The sequence below is a fragment of the Chroicocephalus ridibundus genome, chromosome 1 (assembly GCF_963924245.1).
Source record: "Chroicocephalus ridibundus chromosome 1, bChrRid1.1, whole genome shotgun sequence".
In the NCBI taxonomy this organism is placed as follows: Eukaryota; Metazoa; Chordata; class Aves; order Charadriiformes; family Laridae; genus Chroicocephalus; species Chroicocephalus ridibundus.
The window spans coordinates 170164542-170186054 of record NC_086284.1 but is presented as its reverse complement, the minus strand read 5'-3'; the positions used below and the strand labels follow the sequence as shown (position 1 = coordinate 170186054).

Sequence of the window (21513 nt, the reverse complement as noted above, 5' to 3'; positions counted from 1 at the left end):
TTCCACCACGCCCGGCTTGCTTTTTGTGGGTAACTGCTGTGCAGGTCAACCATCAGGCCTGTGTGGATGCAAGGATCTGGCCAGCTTTGAAAACATTTAGGTGCAATTCCCCTTCTTCTGAGAAGAGCCTGTGATTAAGCCTCACAAAATAGAGGTGAAATGGGATTTCTGTGAGCCGCCCGCACTGCTTGGCTTTTTTCATATGGTCAATATTACTCCCCAGGAAGGAAAACATCCCCCATGGCAGCTTCTCCCTACCCATCGCCATCTTCGCTGTGCTCCTAGTGCAGGCATGAAGACTGCATTGCCAGTGGCGTAAACAGTAACAGGAGATGATGATGTTGAAATCATATTATATTTATTACATACATGAGATATAAAAACAAATTACCAAAATAGTATCATTTTTTTTTGTGAGTCCACAGGACCTTGAAAGAAAAATACATACGTGAAGCGGATTGGTAGACTCGTGACTTTTCTGGTGTTGTATGTCTTTCTTTTTTTTCCCCTCACACTCATGAACAAAATACACGCTATGCAATGTGGTTTAAAGATGCTTTACAGAAAAGATACATTTTAGTGCTGAAAACTGCAGTAAACTGTGCTATATTCCATACTGGTGTTAATAAGGAAGTATAATGGCCGTATATATTGCAAACAATAACACAGAAGAAAACAAATAAAATGTTCGGTTTTAAATACTAACATAAAAATAAAATAAACTCCAGGCCCACCATGAATCACTGGGTTGTGATATGCGAATGCGAGTCCTTTCCGTTCTCCGCATCCACTCCTTTTCCTGCAGGCAGAGTTTTTCTCCTCTGGCAATTGCATTTTTTTGTCTCAAAGTCTCTTCTTCCTCTCACGCTGCTTGGGAAGTCTCGCTGGAGTCCTGCCCACGGGGTCCAAGTGCTGGTCTGAAGCTGGGACTTCAGTGCAAATACTTTTATCTTTCAGATTGTATCCTCAGATACTCTGAGTGGCCAGTGCCAGGCTGGCCGTTCCCTTTATACCGTTAACGCCATTCAACCGGGGGCGGGTGTCTTCAGGAGTGCTTCTGTTTCAGGGAGGTTTTTTTTCACGTGCCGCCTTCAACTTCTTCTTTCCCCAACACAAACAGACTTCCCGCACCGTGAAGTGGCAGGCAGTAAAGTGCTTTATACGATGAAATATTTACACTAGGGCTAGGTTCATTTTTTTAACACTTCAAGGACAAAAGCTCAGAGACGCTGCACCCTCCAGAGCCGGCTCTTCTCTGCGGCCATGTGGTGGGTGGAGAGCTGGCCTCTGCCTCGCGCCGCGCTTGTGCCACGGCAGAGGGATTCGATTCACTCCAGCAGCTCCGTTCTCACCAGCACCACCAGAGAACGTAGCCCCCGAAACCTTCAGCGGGGTGACCAGGTTAAAAGCACGCGGTGCTCGATTCTCTTTGACAGGTGCCATGTCCTAACCTGAGGGGGTGTTTCTAAAAAGCGGTTGTCGCTGCCACCAGTGCCTGCCCACCGCTGCAGCCGTCATCTTCCCCACAGCATCCTCATGGAGCCTCTGGAAGTCACTCAGGATCCATGCTGGTGGCACTGGCAGCAGTGTTTTGCTTCTCAGCTGTAGCTCACAGGCATACCTTCCCTCTCTAAGGTGGCAATTTAGTCTGGGGCAACCAGTGGCTTCATCATTTCACTCGAGTTGCTCCAACATCTCACTGGAGCAAGACAAGTGTCTGCCCTTCCTCTTGTTTCCCTCAACGTAGTGATGAGCTGGGCTCAGGTGAGCCCCTGGCAAGGAAGCTACAGGTGAGTGAGTGAACATTGGCCAGGAAGGGTTAAATCAGACAGCGCTTACAACTCCGAATGCCTCGCTACAGGTTTTGGCACTATTTTCTTACATTCCAGTTTTCATCCTAGAGGTCTTCTCTCTGTGAAGGCTGTTGCATTTTGTGCATAAAGAAATGCCCTTAGGCGCTCGCGCACCTCTAGTTGCAGTCTCTTTTCAAAATCTCCAGGACCTTTCTTCCGAGAGCCGACTTCCACTGATGGACAAAACTTTTCATGTTGACGACGAGTCTGCCCGTTCGGACGTCCTCGTGTCCTGCCACAAGGTACTCCAAGCCTGCAAACCAGCAAAGTGGTCAGGAACTGCACAGCACTATGCTCAAGAGGCCTATTGACACTGAAAACTCAACCTGGATATCTAGTAGCATTTAAAAAAAACACTTACACAAAGAAATATTTATACGTACTGATTCTCTCAGATATCTGTATATCTATACCTCTATCTGTATCTATGGAAAAATGATCTCTGTGGCCTATCTGTCAGTGACATGCAGCATACAAACTTTGCTTTGGTGGGCTTCTAAATATGAATGGAAGCTGAGGTCTGGGGCTGCACTACAAGTTTTTATACTTTGTTTGTGAACTGCTATTACCTTCATTTGGCAGCCACCTGCCTCATGCCTCCCTGAATATACCTTGGCCTGGAAATGGGTCAGTTCAGCATGTTCCAGCAATGACAGTGCAGGATGGCCCAGTGCTGGTGTCTTGCTCAAAATGGCCAGTGGCCCCTTGCAGGCAAAGGCATGCCGGACTCTGATGAGAGGCAATACTAGGTTTGCCAGCGTGAGCACCCCAGAAGAGCCCGAGGGGGTGGCAGTCACACTTAAAAGAGCTGCATCAACTTCCACCTCCGCCAGATGTTTTAGAGACACGACAGCAGCAGCATCTGATGAAGCCTTGCCTGGTGTCCAGAAGCTGCCAGAAAGGGTTGGAGCACAGTCCCGCAGCGCCCCACTGCAGGGCTCGCCCCAGGCATCCAGATCTGAGCTTGGCTTTCAGGGGATGACTCAAAGAGTGCTTGGAGCCAGGCAATAACTGCTAAGCGGGGGAATGGAGCGAGACCTTTGGCTTGAATTAGCTAAAGAAAAACTGCCACAGACCCGATTTCCGAAGGGCAGACTTTAGCCTGTTTAGGAACGTGGTCGAGAGTGTCCCTTGGGAGGCAGTGTTGAAGAGCAAAGGTGCCCAGGAAGGCTGGTCATACTTCAAGCAGGTGCTCTTAGAAGCACAGGAGAAGGCCATCCCCATGTCTCGAAAAACGAGCTGACGGGGAAGAAGACCAGCCTGGCTAAATAGAGAGCTTTGGCTGGACCTCAGGAAAAAAAGGAAAGCTTACATTCTCTGGAAAAAGGGATTGGCAACTTATGAGGATTATCAAGATATAACAAAGCTATATAGGGGGAAAATTAGAAGGGCCAAAGCTCAACCAGAACTCAGCTTGGCCACTGCAGTTAAAGACAATAAGAAGAGATTCTTTCAGTATATCAATAGAAAAAGGAAGACTAGGGAAAATGTAGGTCTACTGATGAATGAGATGGGTGCCCTAGTGGTGGAAGACACAGAGAAGGCAGAGCTACTGAATGCCTTCTTTTCTTCGGTCTTCACTGCTAAAGCTGCCTCTCACGAATCCCATACCCTGGAGGCAAGGGGGAAGGTCTGGAGAGAGGAAGATTTTCCTTCAGTTGAGGAGGGCCGGGTCAGAGACCACTTGGCCAAGCTGGACATTCATAAATCCATGGGCCCTGATGGGGTGCACCCGCGAGTGCTGAGAGAGCTGGCAGATGTTATCGCTAGACCACTCTCCATCGTCTTTGAAAGGTCATGGGGAACAGGAGAGGTGCCTGAGGACTGGGGGAAGGCTGACATCACTCCAATCTTCAAAAAAGGCAAGAAGGAGGAGCCAGGGAACTACAGGCCGGTTAGTCTCACCTCTGTCCCTGGGAAGGTAATGGAGCGACTCATTCTGGATGTCGTCTCCAAACACATAGAGGAACAGGAAGTTATTGGAAGTGGTCAGCATGGATTTACCAAGGGCAAATCATGCCTGACCAATCTGATAGCTTTCTATGATGTTATAACTGGTTGGCTGGATGAGGGGAGAGCTGTAGATGTCATCTACCTTGACTTTAGCAAGGTTTTTGACACTGTCTCCCACAACATCCTCATTAGGAAGCTGAGGAAGTATGGGCTAGACGAGGTGACAGTGAGGTGGATCGAGAGCTGGCTGTGTGACAGAACTCAGAGGGTTGTGATCAGCGGCATAGAGTCCAGTTGGAGGCCTGTAACGAGTGGTGTCCCTCAGGGGTCAATACTCGGTCCAATTTTGTTCAGTATATTCATTAATGACTTGGATGATGGGACAGAGTGTATCCTCAGCAAGTTCGCTGATGATACCAAGCTGGGAGGGGTGGCTGATGCTCCAGAGGGCCGTGCTGCCATCCAGCGTGACCTGGACAGGCTGGAGAGCTGGGCAGAGAAGAACCTAATGAGGTTCAACAAAAGCAAGTGCAAGGTCCTCCACCTGGGGAGGAAGAATGCTAAGTACCAGTATAGATTAGGGGTGGACCTGCTGGGAAGTAGTTCTGAGGAGAAGGATCTGGGGGTCCTGGTAGACAGTAAATTATCCATGAGCCAACAATGTGCCCTTGTTGCCAAAAAGGCCAATGGAATCCTGGGCTGCATAGGGAAGAGTGTGTCCAGTAGGTCAAAGGAGGTCATTCTCCCCCTCTACTCTGCACTGGTGAGGCCACAGCTGGAATACTGCATCCAGTTTTGGGCTCCCCAGTTCAAGAGGGACAGGGAACTACTGGAGCAGGTCCAGCGTAGGGCAACCAAGATGACTGAGGGACTGGAGCACCTCCCTTATGAGGAAAGGCTGAGAGAGCTGGGACTCTTTAGCCTGGAGAAGAGAAGGCTGAGGGGAGACCTTATTCATGTTTACAAGTATCTAAAGGGTGGGTTGAAGGAGGATGGTGCCAGACTCTTTTCATTGGTTCCCAGTGACAGGACGAGGGGCAACGGGCACAAGCTAGAACAGAGGAAGTTCCGTTCAAATCCACGGAAAAACTTCTTTACAGTGAGGGTGCCAGAGCACTGGAACAGGCTGCCCAGGGCGGTTGTGGAGTCCCCTTCTCTGGAGATTTTCAAGACCCGCCTGGATGCAGTCCTGAGTAATGTGCTCTAGGCAATCCTGCTTTAGCAGGGGAGTTGGACTAGATGATCTCTAGAGGTCCCTTCCAACTCTGAAGTTTCTGTGATTCTGTGATTCTGTGACCCCAAAAGCCTAAATGGGCCACAAACATTACATAAATTGGTATAAGATGGAGAATAATTCCTCCTGTAGCAGGAGGAGCTCCCTGCCAGGGCCAGCATCCTGCTGCAGCACGCTTAGGGTACGGCAAGCATAAGACCTTCCCTGTACACCCTCCTCCCTGCGCTGGTCCAGGGAGCACCACATGGTGGTACAAAGAAGCCTGGGGGTGATGGGTCTCCCCCAGCACTCTCAGTCACCCCTCTGTGTCCCGGCCACAGCAGGGAGTCTGCTCATGTTTGCTTGGATTTTCATTTTATGGTTCAGAATAAAAGGAGAGTGTCCCCTAGTTAAAGGTCAAGCATGTTTTTCTTTAATTCAGTACAATTTATTATCTACTTCATCTGAGTTTTTGGGCACACACATCCTCTCTTCTGCCAAGTAAACACAGGATATGTGTATGGCAGTATCACCCGTTGTAAGACATTTGTTTTGGTCATGTCAAGCCAATGTCATAAACATCACTCTTCAGGGGTTCCCAAATCTATCTCCCTTGAGAGAGGAATGTGGCATGCACCCTCAGAGAGCAGGCAGATATTGCTGTGGTTGCTGACGCAGTAGGGCTTTCTAGGTTTTCAACCAGACGTTACAGAAAGGTAACAACAAAAGGAATCAAATGACCGAGATGCCACAAGCCAGGACTTGAGGCTGTGAGTTTTGCCCTGCATCGCTGGCAGGCAGCTCTCTGCGTATTTGTGTCTGTGCTTGGCAGAGACGAGGAGGGGAAGGGGCTTCTGAGTCCTTTAAACCTTTCAGCTCAGTGTCCCCCCAGAAGTCCAGCTTGCCTCTGTGGGTGCATGCACAGGGGAAGGTGTGCAAGGGTAGTGAATATCCTCTCACGGGAACATAAGCACATTCATCATCTGAAAACAGCCCGTGGAGATTTGATAAATGGAGTTTCCATTATAGCTATATGTCAGGAAATTGTTTTATGTCAGCTTGGCTTTTTATCGGGCTGCTGTTGGTTTATTCATCTGGAGGCCAGAAGCTCTTACTCAGAGAGAGGGTTTAATCTGCTAGTATACTATCGCTGACCATCCAGAAATGAATGTGGTAGCTAAAGAAAATGAAATCTTAAAAACCATTTGTGATCTTTTTTTTTTCCGCTTTGAAATGACTGAATCTTAAAGATGAACTCAGATGATGTTTTCAAGTTTCTTGTTAGGACCAAACTTCACAACTTCTTTCCAACATGAAAGCTGAGATTAATTTATACTCATGAGACTCCAGCAGCTGCATTTCAAGAAAACGCTAAGCTTTGCAGTGTAAATCATGAGAGCTGGCAAGGGGGTAACACCTGATGGGTCAGATGCCTGGATTGTCCCTAAAGACAATTGCACTTCCACCCTTCCGCTGATGTCCAAGGGATCTTCTGTGACTACTGCTGTCTTTTCCTCTGTTGGGGAAAATCAGTGAAGCTCCTCTGAATCAGGTGCGGGGCTGCCCTGAACAATCAATGTCTGACAGCTTCCACAGCATTCCTCCAGGTTCATATTAAGACTTTCTTGCTTGCGCTTGCATTGCGTATGGAAAAATAAACCAGCTGTATCTATTTAATTATAGAGTTATGGTGCTTTACCAATATCCAAAGTCTTACTGTGCTTAAACAGTAAAGTCCTGCCTAATGCTGCTGATTCATCCGACCCTTGCACCTGACAAGGCTTCCTGACTACAGCTGTGCTATCACGGCAGCTTGCCTTCAAAGCCAAAGACAGTCCCTCCGGTGGAGATGAAAGAAGACTGCAAACACCTCATCAATGAGTAACCTTTCTTGTTTGTGATCCAGCCTCACAGACAGCCCTTTCCCCCCAAGTAAGTTCCTAGTGCTGCACACATAAGGGACCTCTCAGCACCGAAGGCGACGTTTCGATCGGTGATTTCCAAGTGATGTGTGCGCCTCACGAAAAGAAAACCCTTTGTCTGAATGAGTTGGTAACTGTCGGTTTATCTCGGACTTGTAAAGAAAGGTGTGTCAGCTGGAGCTTAGTTTTGTTCTATTGAAGAAACCCGATTCTGCACCTCCTCGTCCGCACCAGAGACTGCATGTGCAGTTTAGCCACCACTGGTTATACTCCATTTCAGTCAAAGATGAGAAAAAACTGTGAAGCCAAAACCACCCTCTCACTGCATAAGGGAATCTCTTCCAAATCTTGTAGATGCAAATTAGTATTACTTTCAAAGAGACATCTTCCCTTGAGTGTAGATTAGAACTCCAGTACAATATCATGACTCAAATTAGGTTTAAATGCATTTTTATGGATTCAAATTAGCATTAGTTTTGAAAAGATATGTAACGTGGCCATGGTGTGACCTCTGCCTGGGAACAGACTAAGACTGGTAAAGATGTAAGACTGTCATTAAGCTTCAAAAAGAGAATCCTATGTTTGAAAGTCTATAGAATGAACCAAGTTTTTATCTAAAAAAATCCAAATTTGATGAAGATTTCTGTTGGAATACAAATGAAGTAACAGCTAGTAATTTAATCAACACTGGGCTGTAATCTCAGCTCATTGGCATGAGGGGATCAAGGGGTGGGAATGAAATCTGTGTAAATGTGGTGGAGATGTACCGCTCAGGGATTCAAACCTACCGGGATTGAGGATGGGACAAGTGCAGCCTCTGTTAGTCCAGGATTCAGGGTAGAGTGTCCTCTTGCCCCGGAGGATCTTCAGCTTTGTAGATTTCAAGACTTTCTTGATCTTCACATTGACTTCTGCATGGGAGCCTTTGTCATGAGCTGACAAGATCTTTGTCTTGATCACTGGGAAGACACAAATTCAAACCCAGGAATATATCAACTACTTACAAGTCTTTTTTGTTTGCTTCCGTTTTTTTTGGTCTAATGCAGGTGTCTGGGCAAAGCAGTAAGGACAATTACTTCGTTACAGTAGAGTCAGCCCAATGCTCCTTGCCGGGGAGCCCGGGGTCAGCGCAGCTGCCGGGGGAGCACATACGTTTCCATACCCCTGGGCAGGAACGCTGCTGGTTGGTTTGGCCACAGCCCCTAGACCTGCCACGCTGGACCTCAGTAGAAGAGGTCCAATGACCTGATTTTCAGGTCATTTTTTGAGGCTTAGGGCTCAGGTCCCACACATGAGCCTCCCCCCGACTGTGCCGATGCCGTGTAGGTATCACCGTATGGTGGTGCTTTATTCAGTGCTGAACATTAGGAAGCTCAGGGAAAGCTCTCCCCCTACAGTAGGAGGTCTCCTGAAGCTCATGATGAGCCCCATAATTCACCTGTCTCTCCAGTTTAGCTGACACCTTTGCATGTTGAGTGATGAAAGGGTGGGAAGCCTGAGTGCACTTTAGATAAGATTTATGAACTTGGGGGTTTTGTGACTTTTTTTTTTTTTTTATTTCTTATCTTTTGCAAGATTAAACATGGTCGCTATCGCAGCCAGGGAGCAAAGCAAAGCAGAATCAGATTTTTTCCTAATATCGCTAAGCCAGGGCTATATTTCAACAGCTGGCGGCACCTTGAACTTCCCTTTGTGGGTCGCTCCACCGCCTGCAGAGGTAGGGGTTATCTCTCTGTGCATTTTCAACTTCAGTGCGAGACGAAGCAGGTGCAAGAGACCCCTGGAAGACTGTGAAGGAAGGGAGTGCTCCACAGAGCATTCCTTGCTCTGCTGTGGTATGAAGGAGGCGGTTCACTGGCACACACCGGAGAGGTCTTGGGAAACAAAGCGCCTCCTCTCATTCATTTAAACCCAAAAGGCACATAGACAATATACACCCCCCCATTGCAACAGCTGAACTTTGTTGACAGGGGGAAGGCTTCAGTAGCTGCCAGAGACACTTCCTCCATGTCCTGGCTTGGGTGGTGGTCACTGTCCCTCCTTACATGCAGTGTAATACAGATTTAGCGATTTCTAGACCATTCTTGGGACATCTGGTCCACAGATAGAGTTTTAGTGACCTGTTTTTGTTAATGGTGCTTTCCACTCTGTCTGGGACCTAGACAACCTCTTAGGGACCCTTCCAGCTCTTGTCCTCCCAATGATTTCGGCACAAGAGTATTTTGGTAGCAAGAGAGGTGGGTAACAGAGCAAGACACTTCACCCACCTTGACTTGGCACCACGTTACCTATGTATTTTGGAAAGGTCAAAGACCCACGCCCAGGCTAAGTAGCCCCTGGGTTTGCAGCGACGGAGCAGTGCACACAGCAGCACCTCCCACGCTTTGCGCTCTTGCGCTGCCTCGCAGCACCTCCCTTTACGCCCCTGCCACCTCACCCGAAACTCACCGTAGGTGTACTTCATCCCGCAGAAGACCTTGGGATTCCCTAGAACTTGCTCTTTACATTCGCATTTGCCTGGGGAAACAGAAGGAAGCAAACAGGTGTGGATTGTGCTTAAAAGACGGGAGCCTGCGTGCGGAGAGCCTGGAACCTGCCAGAGGTTTTCATGTGGTCCAAAAGCCCCATGCAAAAAACCCCTCTATTTTCAGATCCAGGCTGAATATACAATCTTAGTCCAAGGGCAGTTATTCCTTGTTTACAATTTGAAGCGAAGGGAAACAAAGGCCTTATTATTTTGCCTCGGGATGCAAATAACACGCGTGTCTTTGCCCGCGGTATTTTCCACACCGTAATGTCCCAGACAAAATTTTAAAAGGAAATGTTGCAGAGGTTAAGGCAGATTAATGACTTCCGTGATCTTAGAACAAAGAATAACATGATATACTTATTTACGTTTAAAATGAAGTTGTCCAGACAAACGATGGAGCTTTCCCCTCAATTAACTCAATTATTGTATCTTTGAGATTTTATCATGCCGCTTTCTGAAAGCGCAGGAAATGACGCCTGCCTGCTTGCATGCAGCCATTGCAAGGGAGGACGGGCTGACGCTGCGCCGCGGGGACAAACTGCCTCGCAGCATCCTCACGCAGCACCCGCCGCCTCCAGACTAGCGGGGGGGGAAATAACAAACAACCATGGCTGAAGTGCTAGGCAATCTCGAATTGCATCATAAGCTGCAACTGATGCCAAAAATTGTTGTGGGTATCGGGGAAATTTGGAAATTTCCAATTCCCTGCCTGTGAAGTGGCAAAAGCCACCCTCTAATTAACGTTGCTAGTTTGTCCAACATGTAGGAGTTCTAGTGAATACAAAACCACATTTAAATCATGAAAATAAAGAGAGTGTTCAGCCTTGAAATTCAGAGCTGGGGCTGCAAACTCAGGCAGGCAACTCTTGCCTCACCGACAGCTAAAGGCTGGGTGCCGGCTTCCAGCACGGAGCATCTCCCTACGGAGTTTGCCCGTCCTGACATTGGTGGGATGAGCTGTACGGCTCCTCCGGCTCGTGGAGGGGAAGGAGGTGGTCACACAGGACATTAACGGGGGAACGTCCTTTCCCTCCTGCAACTGCCAGGGCACTAATTACAAGGCAGTGCAGAAGACTGTATCCACACTGGCTGCTGGCAGGAGGGATGGGGCAGGGAAACACATGAGAAGCCATCGTCCTACCGGAGTGCCGGAGTGCCGAGAAGCCCTGCTCGTCCTCCCAGTCCCAAGCAGGCTCGCTCTCGTTGAGCACTGCCTGGAAAGGAGGTGCTTCGTGGTGCCAGGTCACATCCGAGCTGTTGGGGGGAAAGAGAGATGGTCAGCCTTACTCCTGGAGCTGGCAGAAAGCTGGGCCACTGCCAACCCATCCTCTGGGCACAATGTGACTGGACATCTTGGTGATGTTAAACGCAAGGGTCAGTTTTGGAACGTGAACAAACAGGTTGACTGTTGCCAGAGTGGGTCATGAATCCATTTCAGGTTTAAAATGCATTATAGGGATTTATATATGGCAGGGGGTTGGAACTAGATGATCTTTGAGGTCCCTTCTGACCTGAACCATTCCATGATTCTATATGCTATAAATATCCCCAGCATAGTAAAAAAAAAAGCAACACATAAGATCCGGAGAGTGGGGTATTATTAAAATGTGCTGTCTTCTAAAACTCAGAGACTGACTCTAAGTCCAGCGCAGTCAATGCAAGCTGAGTTGCAACAGCAACAAGATTAACCCTTTGGTCTCCTCTCACTCGGATCTCCCCGAGACTCACATTTTGCTCATGGAGAGGAAGGAAGCAACGATGAAGGTTGTGGGAACTCTCCCACGCATTACCATCAGCACCAAGAGCCAATAATCCCACCTGGCTGGCGCCCTGCCACGGTGTGCCAGGCACCCAGGTGAACTGCAGCCTCAGCTCCCGCCCCATCCCCAATTCCTGACCCTACCAAACCTCAAATATTTCATACAATGGATATTTTTCAGACCACTTGCCACGCATCAATCGGGTCGGAGCAGTGCCTTCCCTGGGATGGAGGTCACAGGGGGATTGCTGAGACTGGAGGGGGGTGGCTGGGACGCCCCCAACTCACCTGCTGCTGTGGCAGTCGCCGGTGCGGGGGTCGCAGCTGCGGGCGCAGTCGCAGGGGCGGCAGCCGTAGGCACCGAAGCCCCAGTAGCCGGGGAGGCAGTGGTCGCAGCGGGGCCCTGCCACGCCGGGCTTGCAGGGACAGTCACCGGTGCTGGGGTCGCAGAAGGTGCGGGGGCCCAGGGGGAGCGTGGCCGATCCCAGGGGGTGGCAGGAGCAGGCTGCGGGGGACATCGTGGGGGAAGAGTGTGTGAGTGCAAAAGCTCTACGGGACGAAGGCGCAGGAGATGCCTGCAAAACCACCGCTCTGCCTAGGGACAATGATGTTTCTGGGCTTTTTTTCCCTCTTGCTTATACAAATCTGACCAGAATTGCCCTTTAGAAACTTTAACTTTTGTGAAGTATCTTAATTAGTCAACTTACCCTGGTTTCACATTATGTTTTGCCAAACAGGCCTTTATTACTATCCTTATAGCATCTGGACTCCAATCCAGCCAAGTACCCAGGGATGTGCCTGGCTCTGCGGTAGATGTTTAAGTAGTTGTGGAATCAGGGTCGAGGTGCTTCCTTGCAAAAAATGGATCAGAGCGCAACTGCTTTCTAAAGTAGTAACAGCTGCCTTGCTGCCAGGAGGTTAAAAAACCCCTCAGAATGGTTATTTTAATTAAAATGGAGGCTGAGCAAAAGGTACCCTTCTGCCTCTTGTCTGATTTTCTTCTAAAGCCATCATTTCAAAACATTAAGAAATGAATGAGGCCACGGATGGCTCAGAGATGCAGAGATTTATACTTCGGGACACGGGTTTGCAGAGTGCATGTCAGAAACACCGGCTGCTCTTTTTTCCTCCCCCCCAACAGCCCCTTGCAGCAGAACGATGCCCTGGAAGCATACTGGGACACTCTGGGAGAAATGGTCATTCTCACACATCAGGAAGGATGCCCTAAAATAGGCGGTGTGAAATTTTCCTTACCTACTTCTTAGGATTTTTCTTTTGCGTAAATGGAATTTGTGTCTGTTGCAAGACTACAATCTTTTTTCCCCCAAATATGTTAATCTTTTCAAAGATCAGAAATACAGTTATCAAAAGCGTGAGTGAAACCTCTGGCCATCTGGCCTGGCCAGCTGGCAATGCGGTGCCCCGCAGGACCAGTAGCCGGGTGACTCGTGCTCTCCTTCCCTCAGGGTTTGGCTCTCTGACCAGGACGTGTTACGGTCAGCCTTGTGCATTATAGCAAAGGAATCCCTGCTGACAGACCTTTGTCTAAAACTCCATTTACATAAAAATTTCATTCGGAGAGAAAATTTTCACCAAATTCTAATATGAATATTTTTATCTTGCAGCTGTGAAGGCAATAGAGCAGCAAAGCCATTGCATGCAACACAACCTTACTTTCTCTTAAAATACTTATCGCCGCATACGTATATTTAATTTTGCTCTGACAACATTTTTGTGGTTTCAAGGATTTGACATACCTGGAGTGTCGTTTCAAAATATTAAAGGATAGATTAATATTGGCAGTTAACTTAGAGGCGACTACGATTCCAAAATCCTTGCCAAAGTAATCCCCAAATTCTCCCCGCCCTTTCGATTCCCAAACAAATATAATTATATAAAATTAAAAGATTAGAAAGCCTCTCCACAAACTGCATAACTAGCTGCAGGCAGTGAACTCCTTTAATAGCATAGTTTTCAACGGCGCTCACCGAGACTCGCATACCTTTCTCCTGAAGTCTGTGAAGTGTTTTACACCTGACACATGTAGCCAAATGCTCTCTTTTCTGACTAGATGCGGTGGGTATTTCTGGCATTCCTCAGCCCCTTCAGGGGAAATATCAAGCACTTAAAGCTCTTCTATTCTCCTGCAGTCAGTGAGCTAAACCCACTGCTCAGAGAGAGACTGGGTCCCGTTTCGGTTGGGTTTCAGCTGAGTTTTACACCCGACCCTATTGGGGTTGGAGGTTTTTTATGTTTTAGACAATGCTTTCGCACATTTTTTTTTCCTAATGGAAAATTTAATGGCAGTGGCAACACCATGGTGAGGCAAGAATATGAAATCTACAAAAGCTATTTTGAAAAATACAGCAGCAAGCCCATAGGCAATTCAAATGGCAATTAAAAACAAGAATGCAGTTGGCTATACCTTTTAATAAAAGCTACAAAGCGATGTGTTGTAAGCGTTGGTCATTTCTACAAGGGCTGTGCACTCACGTCCATGGACCCTGTCCTTTCTGGATCCTCCTCTGTGAGCTACCAAAGCACCTACTTGCTTTCCAATGGCAGCCGGTCAATTGAAGCTTTTTGGTGTTGCACCTTGGCTGGAGGCCCAAGATGACACTAGAGTGGCGTTTACCTGGGTGCTCTGGGTGGCAAATGTACAACACGGTAAATGTTTGTGATGTGCTGCAGTGGCAATGTGCTGAGCAATGCAGAGACATAAAGGGCAGCCCATCACTACACACCAAGCACAGAAATGAGATTCTGGAGCTCAAATGTGAGTGTGTAGTACCGGCTTTGAAAGAAATGTATGAAAATAGGACGAAGTGCTTCTATACCGTGGCAATGGCAGGAAGAAAAGGACCGCAGGACAGATTGTACAACATTTTGGCAGCTGCAGCTACTGCTCCCTCACGGGCTGCTGTGCTGAGTGTTGGGTTTAGACCTGGTTTTCCTCTTTCCACCCAATCTGCACCTCACTGTAGCACAGGTAGTAGGAGACCCACCTCCAGCAAGGTGAGAGGAGCAGCCGCGCAGCAGATAAAGCAGCTACAGACAGTGTTGGATGTCACTTTGTGGTGGATACGCAGGCGCAGAGCGTGAGACTTCGGGACAGTGCCTCTCTCATGTGCCGTGGGGAGGCTGGGGGTTTCCATGGCCAAGGGAGCTCCAGCGGGAGAAGGACTGGCTGGGCACCACTAGCCTGGGACCAAGAGAAACCTTCCACAAGCTTGATCTTTTTCCTTTCTTTTTGATTTGTAAGCAGCATCGTTAAAATGCCAATTTACCACCCTGTACTACGTACCAATATTTTGCACGGACTTTACATGTACATACGGATTAACAACCTCCCGTCCCAGTGTTGCATCTGCTGACTGGGATCGAAACCCAGTGAGCGGGACTCCAGCGGGGCTGGATGTCCCCACCCGGGATCGGTGATACTGTTGTGTTTTCTTCAGCCGCCAGCTAACCTTTGGAAATTACAAATATTTACCCTCAAAAACCTACAGTTGAAAAGCAAAAATAAACTCGGCAATTATAAAACCTGATTTATTGTCTGCAATTATACTGTAGTTGAGGCTTAAAAATTCATGAGGGGTGTAAAGAAACAGACCGATAGGTATGGCAGGGGGAAAGAGTCATCAGATTGCTGTTTTAAACGGTAGAACGTCTCGTTTTATCGGGTACACACCTACTCCTGAGCAAATATTATATACACTCTTTGCCTACAAGAATCTTTAAAGTATCCTTAAAGATTATGGCTTAACAACTCCTTTATTTGCTTTGACCTTGGCATTTTTAAATTTTCAATGCTACCCCGCGGTTGAGCAATAATGGTGCCTTGAGCCAGAAGGCAAGCAGGCAACGCTGTGGCCTTCCCAGAAAAAATAACAGGACACCACGCACATCCCTTGTTACTGCAGACCATGGCACGGTCCTTGGAAACGTGCCAGGCATAGGCTGTAATCGGTCTTATATAATTTAATTTAACAGTCATTAGCCATTTGCTACGGCCCTGCAAGCGTTCGGGCTCCCCTGCGAGATGCCGGGTCCCCGGGTACATGGAGAAGCCCCGGCAGCAGGAGACCAGGAGGAAAACGGTGAAGGGTTCTTAGGGAGGAGAGAGTTTGTGAGGGTTTGTGTTATAATACATGTTTTTGTAGCAATAAGGCCCCTGAAAGGAAAGCATTCAGACAATCCCAACATTTTTGTGGAACCCAGTTTATGCCGCGGAAAGTTGTCTCCCTGAGATGTTGAGTACTTCATGCGCTGTAATTTATAAATACCAAAAAAAAAATAAAATAGAGCAACAAAGTAGATGTACTTAATGCAGAAGGTAAATAAATGTAGACTTTTTCTCACTGTACTCAAGGCTGTCTTACAGTTCTTGTCAAACATATGTTACCTTTGGCCTTTAAACACCAGAGTTCATGAATACATAGTGGTCCATAAAGAGGCTGGATTGTTGCATTAAAGAATAACAGAAACAAATTTATAGTCTTTATGTCAGGCACACTTTTTGGGGGGGGGAAAAAGTGGGAAGTGGAATGCCATGAGCTAGTGATTTAGAGATGAATGCAGAAATCCAAGAGGACTGAGCACCGTCATACGTCAAAAAAATACCCATTAATCATCTCATCTCCACAGCTTCCTCCACCCCAGAAGGGCTGGGAGAAACTTTTTAATCAAGTCCCCTGGGATTTGGCTAACATATAGCTAATGACATGATGTAATGCCTGACCTCATTAGCGCTGGTCTGACTTGCACACAGGCACGCGCACGCTGTTGGCAGCCTTCCCTTTGAGCCATGGCTGTTTTGCAGTGATATGTCCCAAGACCTCTGTTTCCATCTGGTTTTGCAAGGCTCTGTTCTGGCCGGCCCAGGATATGCATCCCTGGAAGTGTTCAAGGCCAGGCTGGATGGGGCTTTGAGCCGCCTGGTCTAGTGGGAGGTGTCCCTGCCCATGGCAGGGGGGCTGGAACCAGATGATCTTTAAGGTCCCTTCTAACCCAAACCATTCTGTGATTCTATCACTTCATCTCGGACCCTCCAAACAGCCACAGGATTTAGACTGAGCGTTTTGGCACCAGGAAAACCCTATGATGGGTCCACTGTGAAACTCCACCTCCTTGATGGACTGCACGAGACATCGGAGGAGATGGCAGACACTTCTACCACCTCCAATGTGAAGGGTGTTATTTTCAGTTGTTCAGAAGACTACAGTCAAATCAGTGCCAAAGCTTGACTTGGCTTCAGTGGCCTCAGAAAAGTGCGTGCTCTTCCCTGATGGGAACTGGCACACAAAGAGCATCAGGAATTACAATCCTAGCAAAGGAGCACAACCCCAGTAAAAGTGCATTTCGGAGCTTGACAATCCCATACAGAATTTATTTCAGTCTTTCGTCCTGCATTATCTACCTGGAGTCACCTAATGCAGTTTTTTTTTTTTTTAAATCATCAAGGCTGAATCCATGGGTGTTAAAAAAAGCTCCTCAGACCCCTGCTTTGGATTTAAGTGCAAGATTTAAACCTGGTTTTTTACTAATCAGACCCCAAAACAAAAGTTTATTGTATAAGTTGTGTCAGTAATTATGGAGGGAAACCATCTGATGTTTCAGAGAAGGAGACTTGGGACTTCAATGTGCACAAGTAGGTAAAGGAGCTTTAAAAAGTCGTTAAATTCACTGTTTAAAAAAACAAATTTGTGTACATACTACAGCAGTGAAATAATTATTTACACAAGTAATGGAGAACTGTGGTCAATTCTGTTTTCATAAAGAGAATTAGGGTTGTAAAACAGGCGGTTCAGCTGTTGCTGCTCCTCCTCGCAACAAGCGAAAGGTGGAGAGGGGGAGGGCTTCTGCGACAGGCTGGCGGGGACACCGGGGACACCGGGAGTCTCACAAGGATGATGCACAGCGAGGGAGTGGGACAAAAGTCTTCTCCTTTGGAGGGTACTTCTCCTTTGGAGGTGAGAGATATGCTCGGGGCCCCCGCAGATGACACAAGCAGGGTGTTAGTCGGACTTCCTTTCTGCCACCCATGAGGGTCCTCTTCTAGATTTGGGGTCAGTGAGGAGAAATCTGGTGAAACTGGTGGGTGGCTGCAGAGCAGAGAGCATGCCAGCACCCTATATTTAGCTGACCAGAGTAACGAGCTCAGCCCAGTTTGGGGATCCGGAGTCCCCCGCGGTGAGTCACCATTGCTCACTGGGGTCCCTGGGGAGCGTGGCTTTTGGATCGCTGCTTTTGCTTGGGAAATATTTAATTTCACATGTGGCCAAGTCATTGCCTTTGGCCGGGCCTCCTCGCTGTCACGCCTTCTGGAATATCACTTAACTCGTGTTCCCGTCTCTCCCCCCGTACCCACCTGCTGCTGCTATGAACACGCACTGGTGGGCGATGCTATTTATCAGCTGCACCCCTGTCGGCTGAGGCACCCCACTTCTGAGGTTGCGGCAAGCACCAAACAAGGAGAGCATGCAAACATGATGCAGCTTTTGCCCTCCAAAAATAGCAGGAGAAAGTTAATGACTCATCTCTCTTCCCCTGCCTCCAAGCTACAGGAGATTTGCCTCGGGATAGATTTGTCAGCAGCATCTGCAAGCTTTTGCCCTGCAAACCGCACCGTTGCTTTTTGCAAACAGCATCAAAAAGGGAATTCAAAGAGCTGCCTGTCCTTCACTGAAGCAAGAAGATTGCTTCAAGGAGGGGCAGGAAGCTCTCACCTTTTCTTTGCCACCCTGCCACTTGAGAAGCATTTTACAAGTAAAAGATCGCTGACTTACGTTTGCAGGCATCCGGGGCAGAGAAAGGCTTCCTGAGGTCCCGGTAGAAGCCCGGCTTGCAGCGCTGGCAGTGCTGCCCTTCCGTGTTGTGCTGACAGTTGTCACAGACACCGCCGCTGCGATTGCCCGATGCCAGCCACGCATCCATGTCAAAATGACAAGTGTCGGCATGCCCATTACACTTGCACGCTGAGACAAGGCCAAGGGGAACAGAAAGACTCATTAAGGCAGTGAAAGATGCTGATTTATGAAAAAGAGACACAAAACTCCAAACCATGTTTTGGAATGGGAGACCTGACCTATGAACCTGTTATTCATTCAAATGCATGAAGTATCATCACATTTTCATCCACACTTCCCAACCTCTAGAGGCGACATTTAAAAAAACATAATTTCTTTATCTCTTTTTATTCCCAGCATGGGTTTCCCGGTACAAGGACAGCAGCATGGTCAGGTCGGCGCAGGGAGAGCTCCCACTGGTCCTGTTGGGGCAGGATCCTTCCCTCCCTGCTTTAGAAATCAGCAGTGCCCTGTACAGCATCTGCCGCGTGGGTGCTGTCAGGATGCTCCTTGCATCTGAGGAGGGAAAAGGCAGACGGAGGAGAGGTGTGTGAGAGAGGGCGAGCATCCCCCTTTCCCTGCGCAGGCAGTGGATTAAAGTCTGGATGCCCGCATGCCTGAAGTCAGGGGCCAAGTGAGATGTGTTCCAAGCCCTGCTCATCAAATGCTGCTGGTGGAAACAGGGATTCACTGTCATTCCCTTGGGGAACATCCATACGGCAGTGAGTATGACCACAGCCTCCATAGGCAGGCTGACACTAGCTTAAGTGTTGAGAGCATCGTAGCCATGGCAGGACAGCACTCAGCATGCCTGCAAAACTTCCTGGGGTGATGCTGTTAATCCTCAACACCCTTCTGGCCAGCCTGCTGCTGTTACTGAAGCAGATCGCCCCACGACCTCTGTCATCCCCTGCAGCCTGCACTCACCCTCAGCATCCCTCCCCGGCACCGCAGAAGCAATCCTCAGCCTCCCCAGAGCTTGTGGCTACTCCTGCCCCGAGTGCCTGAGGGTTGAGCACAGCCCATATCCAGCAACAGAAAGCCATACCTCCCGCAAATGCGTTTGTCAGTGGTACCCATGGAAGGGACACTGCTGGCCCCCCGTCACCTCCAAGGCACCCTGGAAGGCTGCAGCCCGCCCACAGCAGAAGACCATATCTCAAGGAGATGTGCTTGGGTCCCACAGAAAGGTCAAACTAACAGAGGTCTTTTGAGGACTTCCAAGTGAGGAGCCTTGTGAATAGGGCTGTCCCCGCCATACAAACATGTGGTCTGTGCTGGGCAGGAATGTGGCGTTGGCTCTCCACTCGCTGAGATGCTTCGCAAGCACCTGCCCACCACCCCACTATCTGCTGTCTCTTGGAAACACAGAAGAAAGGCACACAAGGAAGGAAGCATTTTGCTCCCACAGAGGCTCTGCAGATACTGTTCCTGGCTGGCTACTTACACTGACACTCTTTGGGGGCTCCGGTTTTGCCGTCGGCAGCCTGCCAAGGCTGGTCGTTGTAGAGCGGGGCGCAGTGCTGGCAGTGGGACCCTGCTGTGTTGTGCTTGCACATGCATTTCCCATGGACCTAGTAGGGGAAAGAGAGCAAGGATGACCCACAGCAAAGCCCAAAGAGTCTCCGGGGCACGAGTAATGCCCGTGTACAGGAGATACCACGCAAGCTAGATGCTATTTGACAGACGCTATTAGCAATCTGATCTAGTAAAGATGTCCCTGCTTACTGCAGGGGGGTTGGACTAGACATTTAAAGGTCCCTTCCAACCCAACACATTCTATGATTCTATTATCTGGAAAGAGGGCTAGCATGATGTGTCTCTAATTCAGTCAAAGGCAAATATTCTGCAGTTAACTTTCAATTAGATTAGTATTTGTGGATCTGCATGTCATGGTATTGTATAATCGCAGCTTTTTTTATTTTTTGCGATGTAAAAGAACGTTTAGCAGAGAGTTTCCAGCTGCAGCATGAATTTCCAGGAGAGATTAAAAGAAGCCAAGATCCAAAGCATCCTTGGGAAATCCTGCAAAACCTTTCTCTTTTTCACCCTCCCAAACATCAACGCAACTTTGCACACCTGCAGGAATAGCACACACAACCTCAGCACCCAGCTCCATGTGCCCAGACATCCCCAACATTAATAGGTATGAGAAAAAAAGAAATTCAGCCCCCTGAACCATAGATATCTACTTATCCTTGGCAGTGTTTTTGCCCCACAAAGGAAGGGATAGCACAAAGACCATGAGTGACTATACTCGGATATCTTCATGACAGATAGGTAATTTAACAGCTAGACAGTGTAGTGCAAGGGGGTAATTAGGGATGAAAAGCCAGCGTAGCACGTTCGATGCCAGCTGCCCTGTCAGCTGCTGGCATTACTCATGCTGTTGGCAAATGCAAAGAAAACAGGATGTAGCCAGAGGGCAAGAGCAGCCCAGCAGCCCCCAGATGCAATGAAATCAAGCTCCACAGCAGTGTGGCCCTGCTGGCAAGGCTGAAGGCCCTGCCTTTTTCCATGGAGGGTGGTGGCCAGCTACCTACCATAGCTATTTTGGTGGCTGCCTGTGCTTGCAGCTTTACTTTAAAAGTTTTGCTTTTAAATACAGTTTTACTAAGAGCATTTTAGCTGCAAGTGTCTCCAGACATCTGTTGCATGGCCAGGGTAAAGGCACGACCGGTGTCCTATGTTTCACAGAATCACAGAATGGTTTGGGTTGGAAGGGACCTTAAAGATCATCTAGTTCCAACCCTCCTGCCCTGGGCAGGGACACCTCCCACCAGACCAGGTTGCTCAAAGCCCCATCCAGCCTGGCTTTGAAATCTTGTTTGATGAAACACAAGCTGAGCGGTGCCTCACCACCCTGGTGCTCCTTCCTCCACCACTCTCAGGGAAAGTGATAGAGAAAGGAAGGCAATAAACCAAGTGTAGTTCACTTCTCCTGCTGCTCGGTAGAAGCCGGAGACCTCAGCCTGACCTGCCAGTGTGGCCCCACGCTCATGCCACAGGTTGGCCATAAAACCAGCGGAGCTGGGGAGCTGCACGAGCTCCAGCTGCTTTCGCCATCGGGAGCCGGGCAGCTGGTGATCCAGCCCGGAGCTCGGGCGTGGCTTCAACTGCTACTGGAAAATGCTGACTTCCACTCTGTGTAAGTTGTGGTTTTACAAGTGTGCAGTTCCTAACTGTATGACTTGCTGCCGAGACCTACCACAAAAAAGGTTCCTACGAAAAGCCTGACCAGTAAACAAAAGAGAAGAGGACCTTGAGCACGTTGTAAACAGCTCCCGCTTGTTCCGTAGGTGCACCACCCCCGCACCGCCACTCCTGACTAATGATGACTTTCTGATTTTTCTTTTTCACAAATAGATTTTAGCTGCTATTTCACAGGGGTCAGCTGTAATCAGTACAGATAAAACTTCGAAATTTATCTTGAAG

At 48.4% G+C, this 21513-nt stretch overlaps 1 protein-coding gene across 1 annotated transcript in view; it reads right to left on the bottom strand.

Annotated features, from left to right (window-relative positions):
* Positions 1-336: 336 nt before the first annotated feature.
* NTN4 (netrin 4) overlaps positions 337-21513 on the bottom strand; it is a 52655-nt gene continuing 31478 nt past the window's right edge. The window contains exons 4-10 of the mRNA XM_063322765.1: positions 19526-19652; positions 18019-18207; positions 11519-11735; positions 10613-10725; positions 9390-9458; positions 7730-7900; positions 337-2106 (exon numbers count right to left, since the gene is read on the bottom strand). Of these exons, the coding sequence (XP_063178835.1) occupies positions 1970-2106; positions 7730-7900; positions 9390-9458; positions 10613-10725; positions 11519-11735; positions 18019-18207; positions 19526-19652 (1023 nt within the window). The 3' untranslated portion in view covers positions 337-1969. The remainder of the gene's footprint in view (positions 2107-7729; positions 7901-9389; positions 9459-10612; positions 10726-11518; positions 11736-18018; positions 18208-19525; positions 19653-21513) is intronic.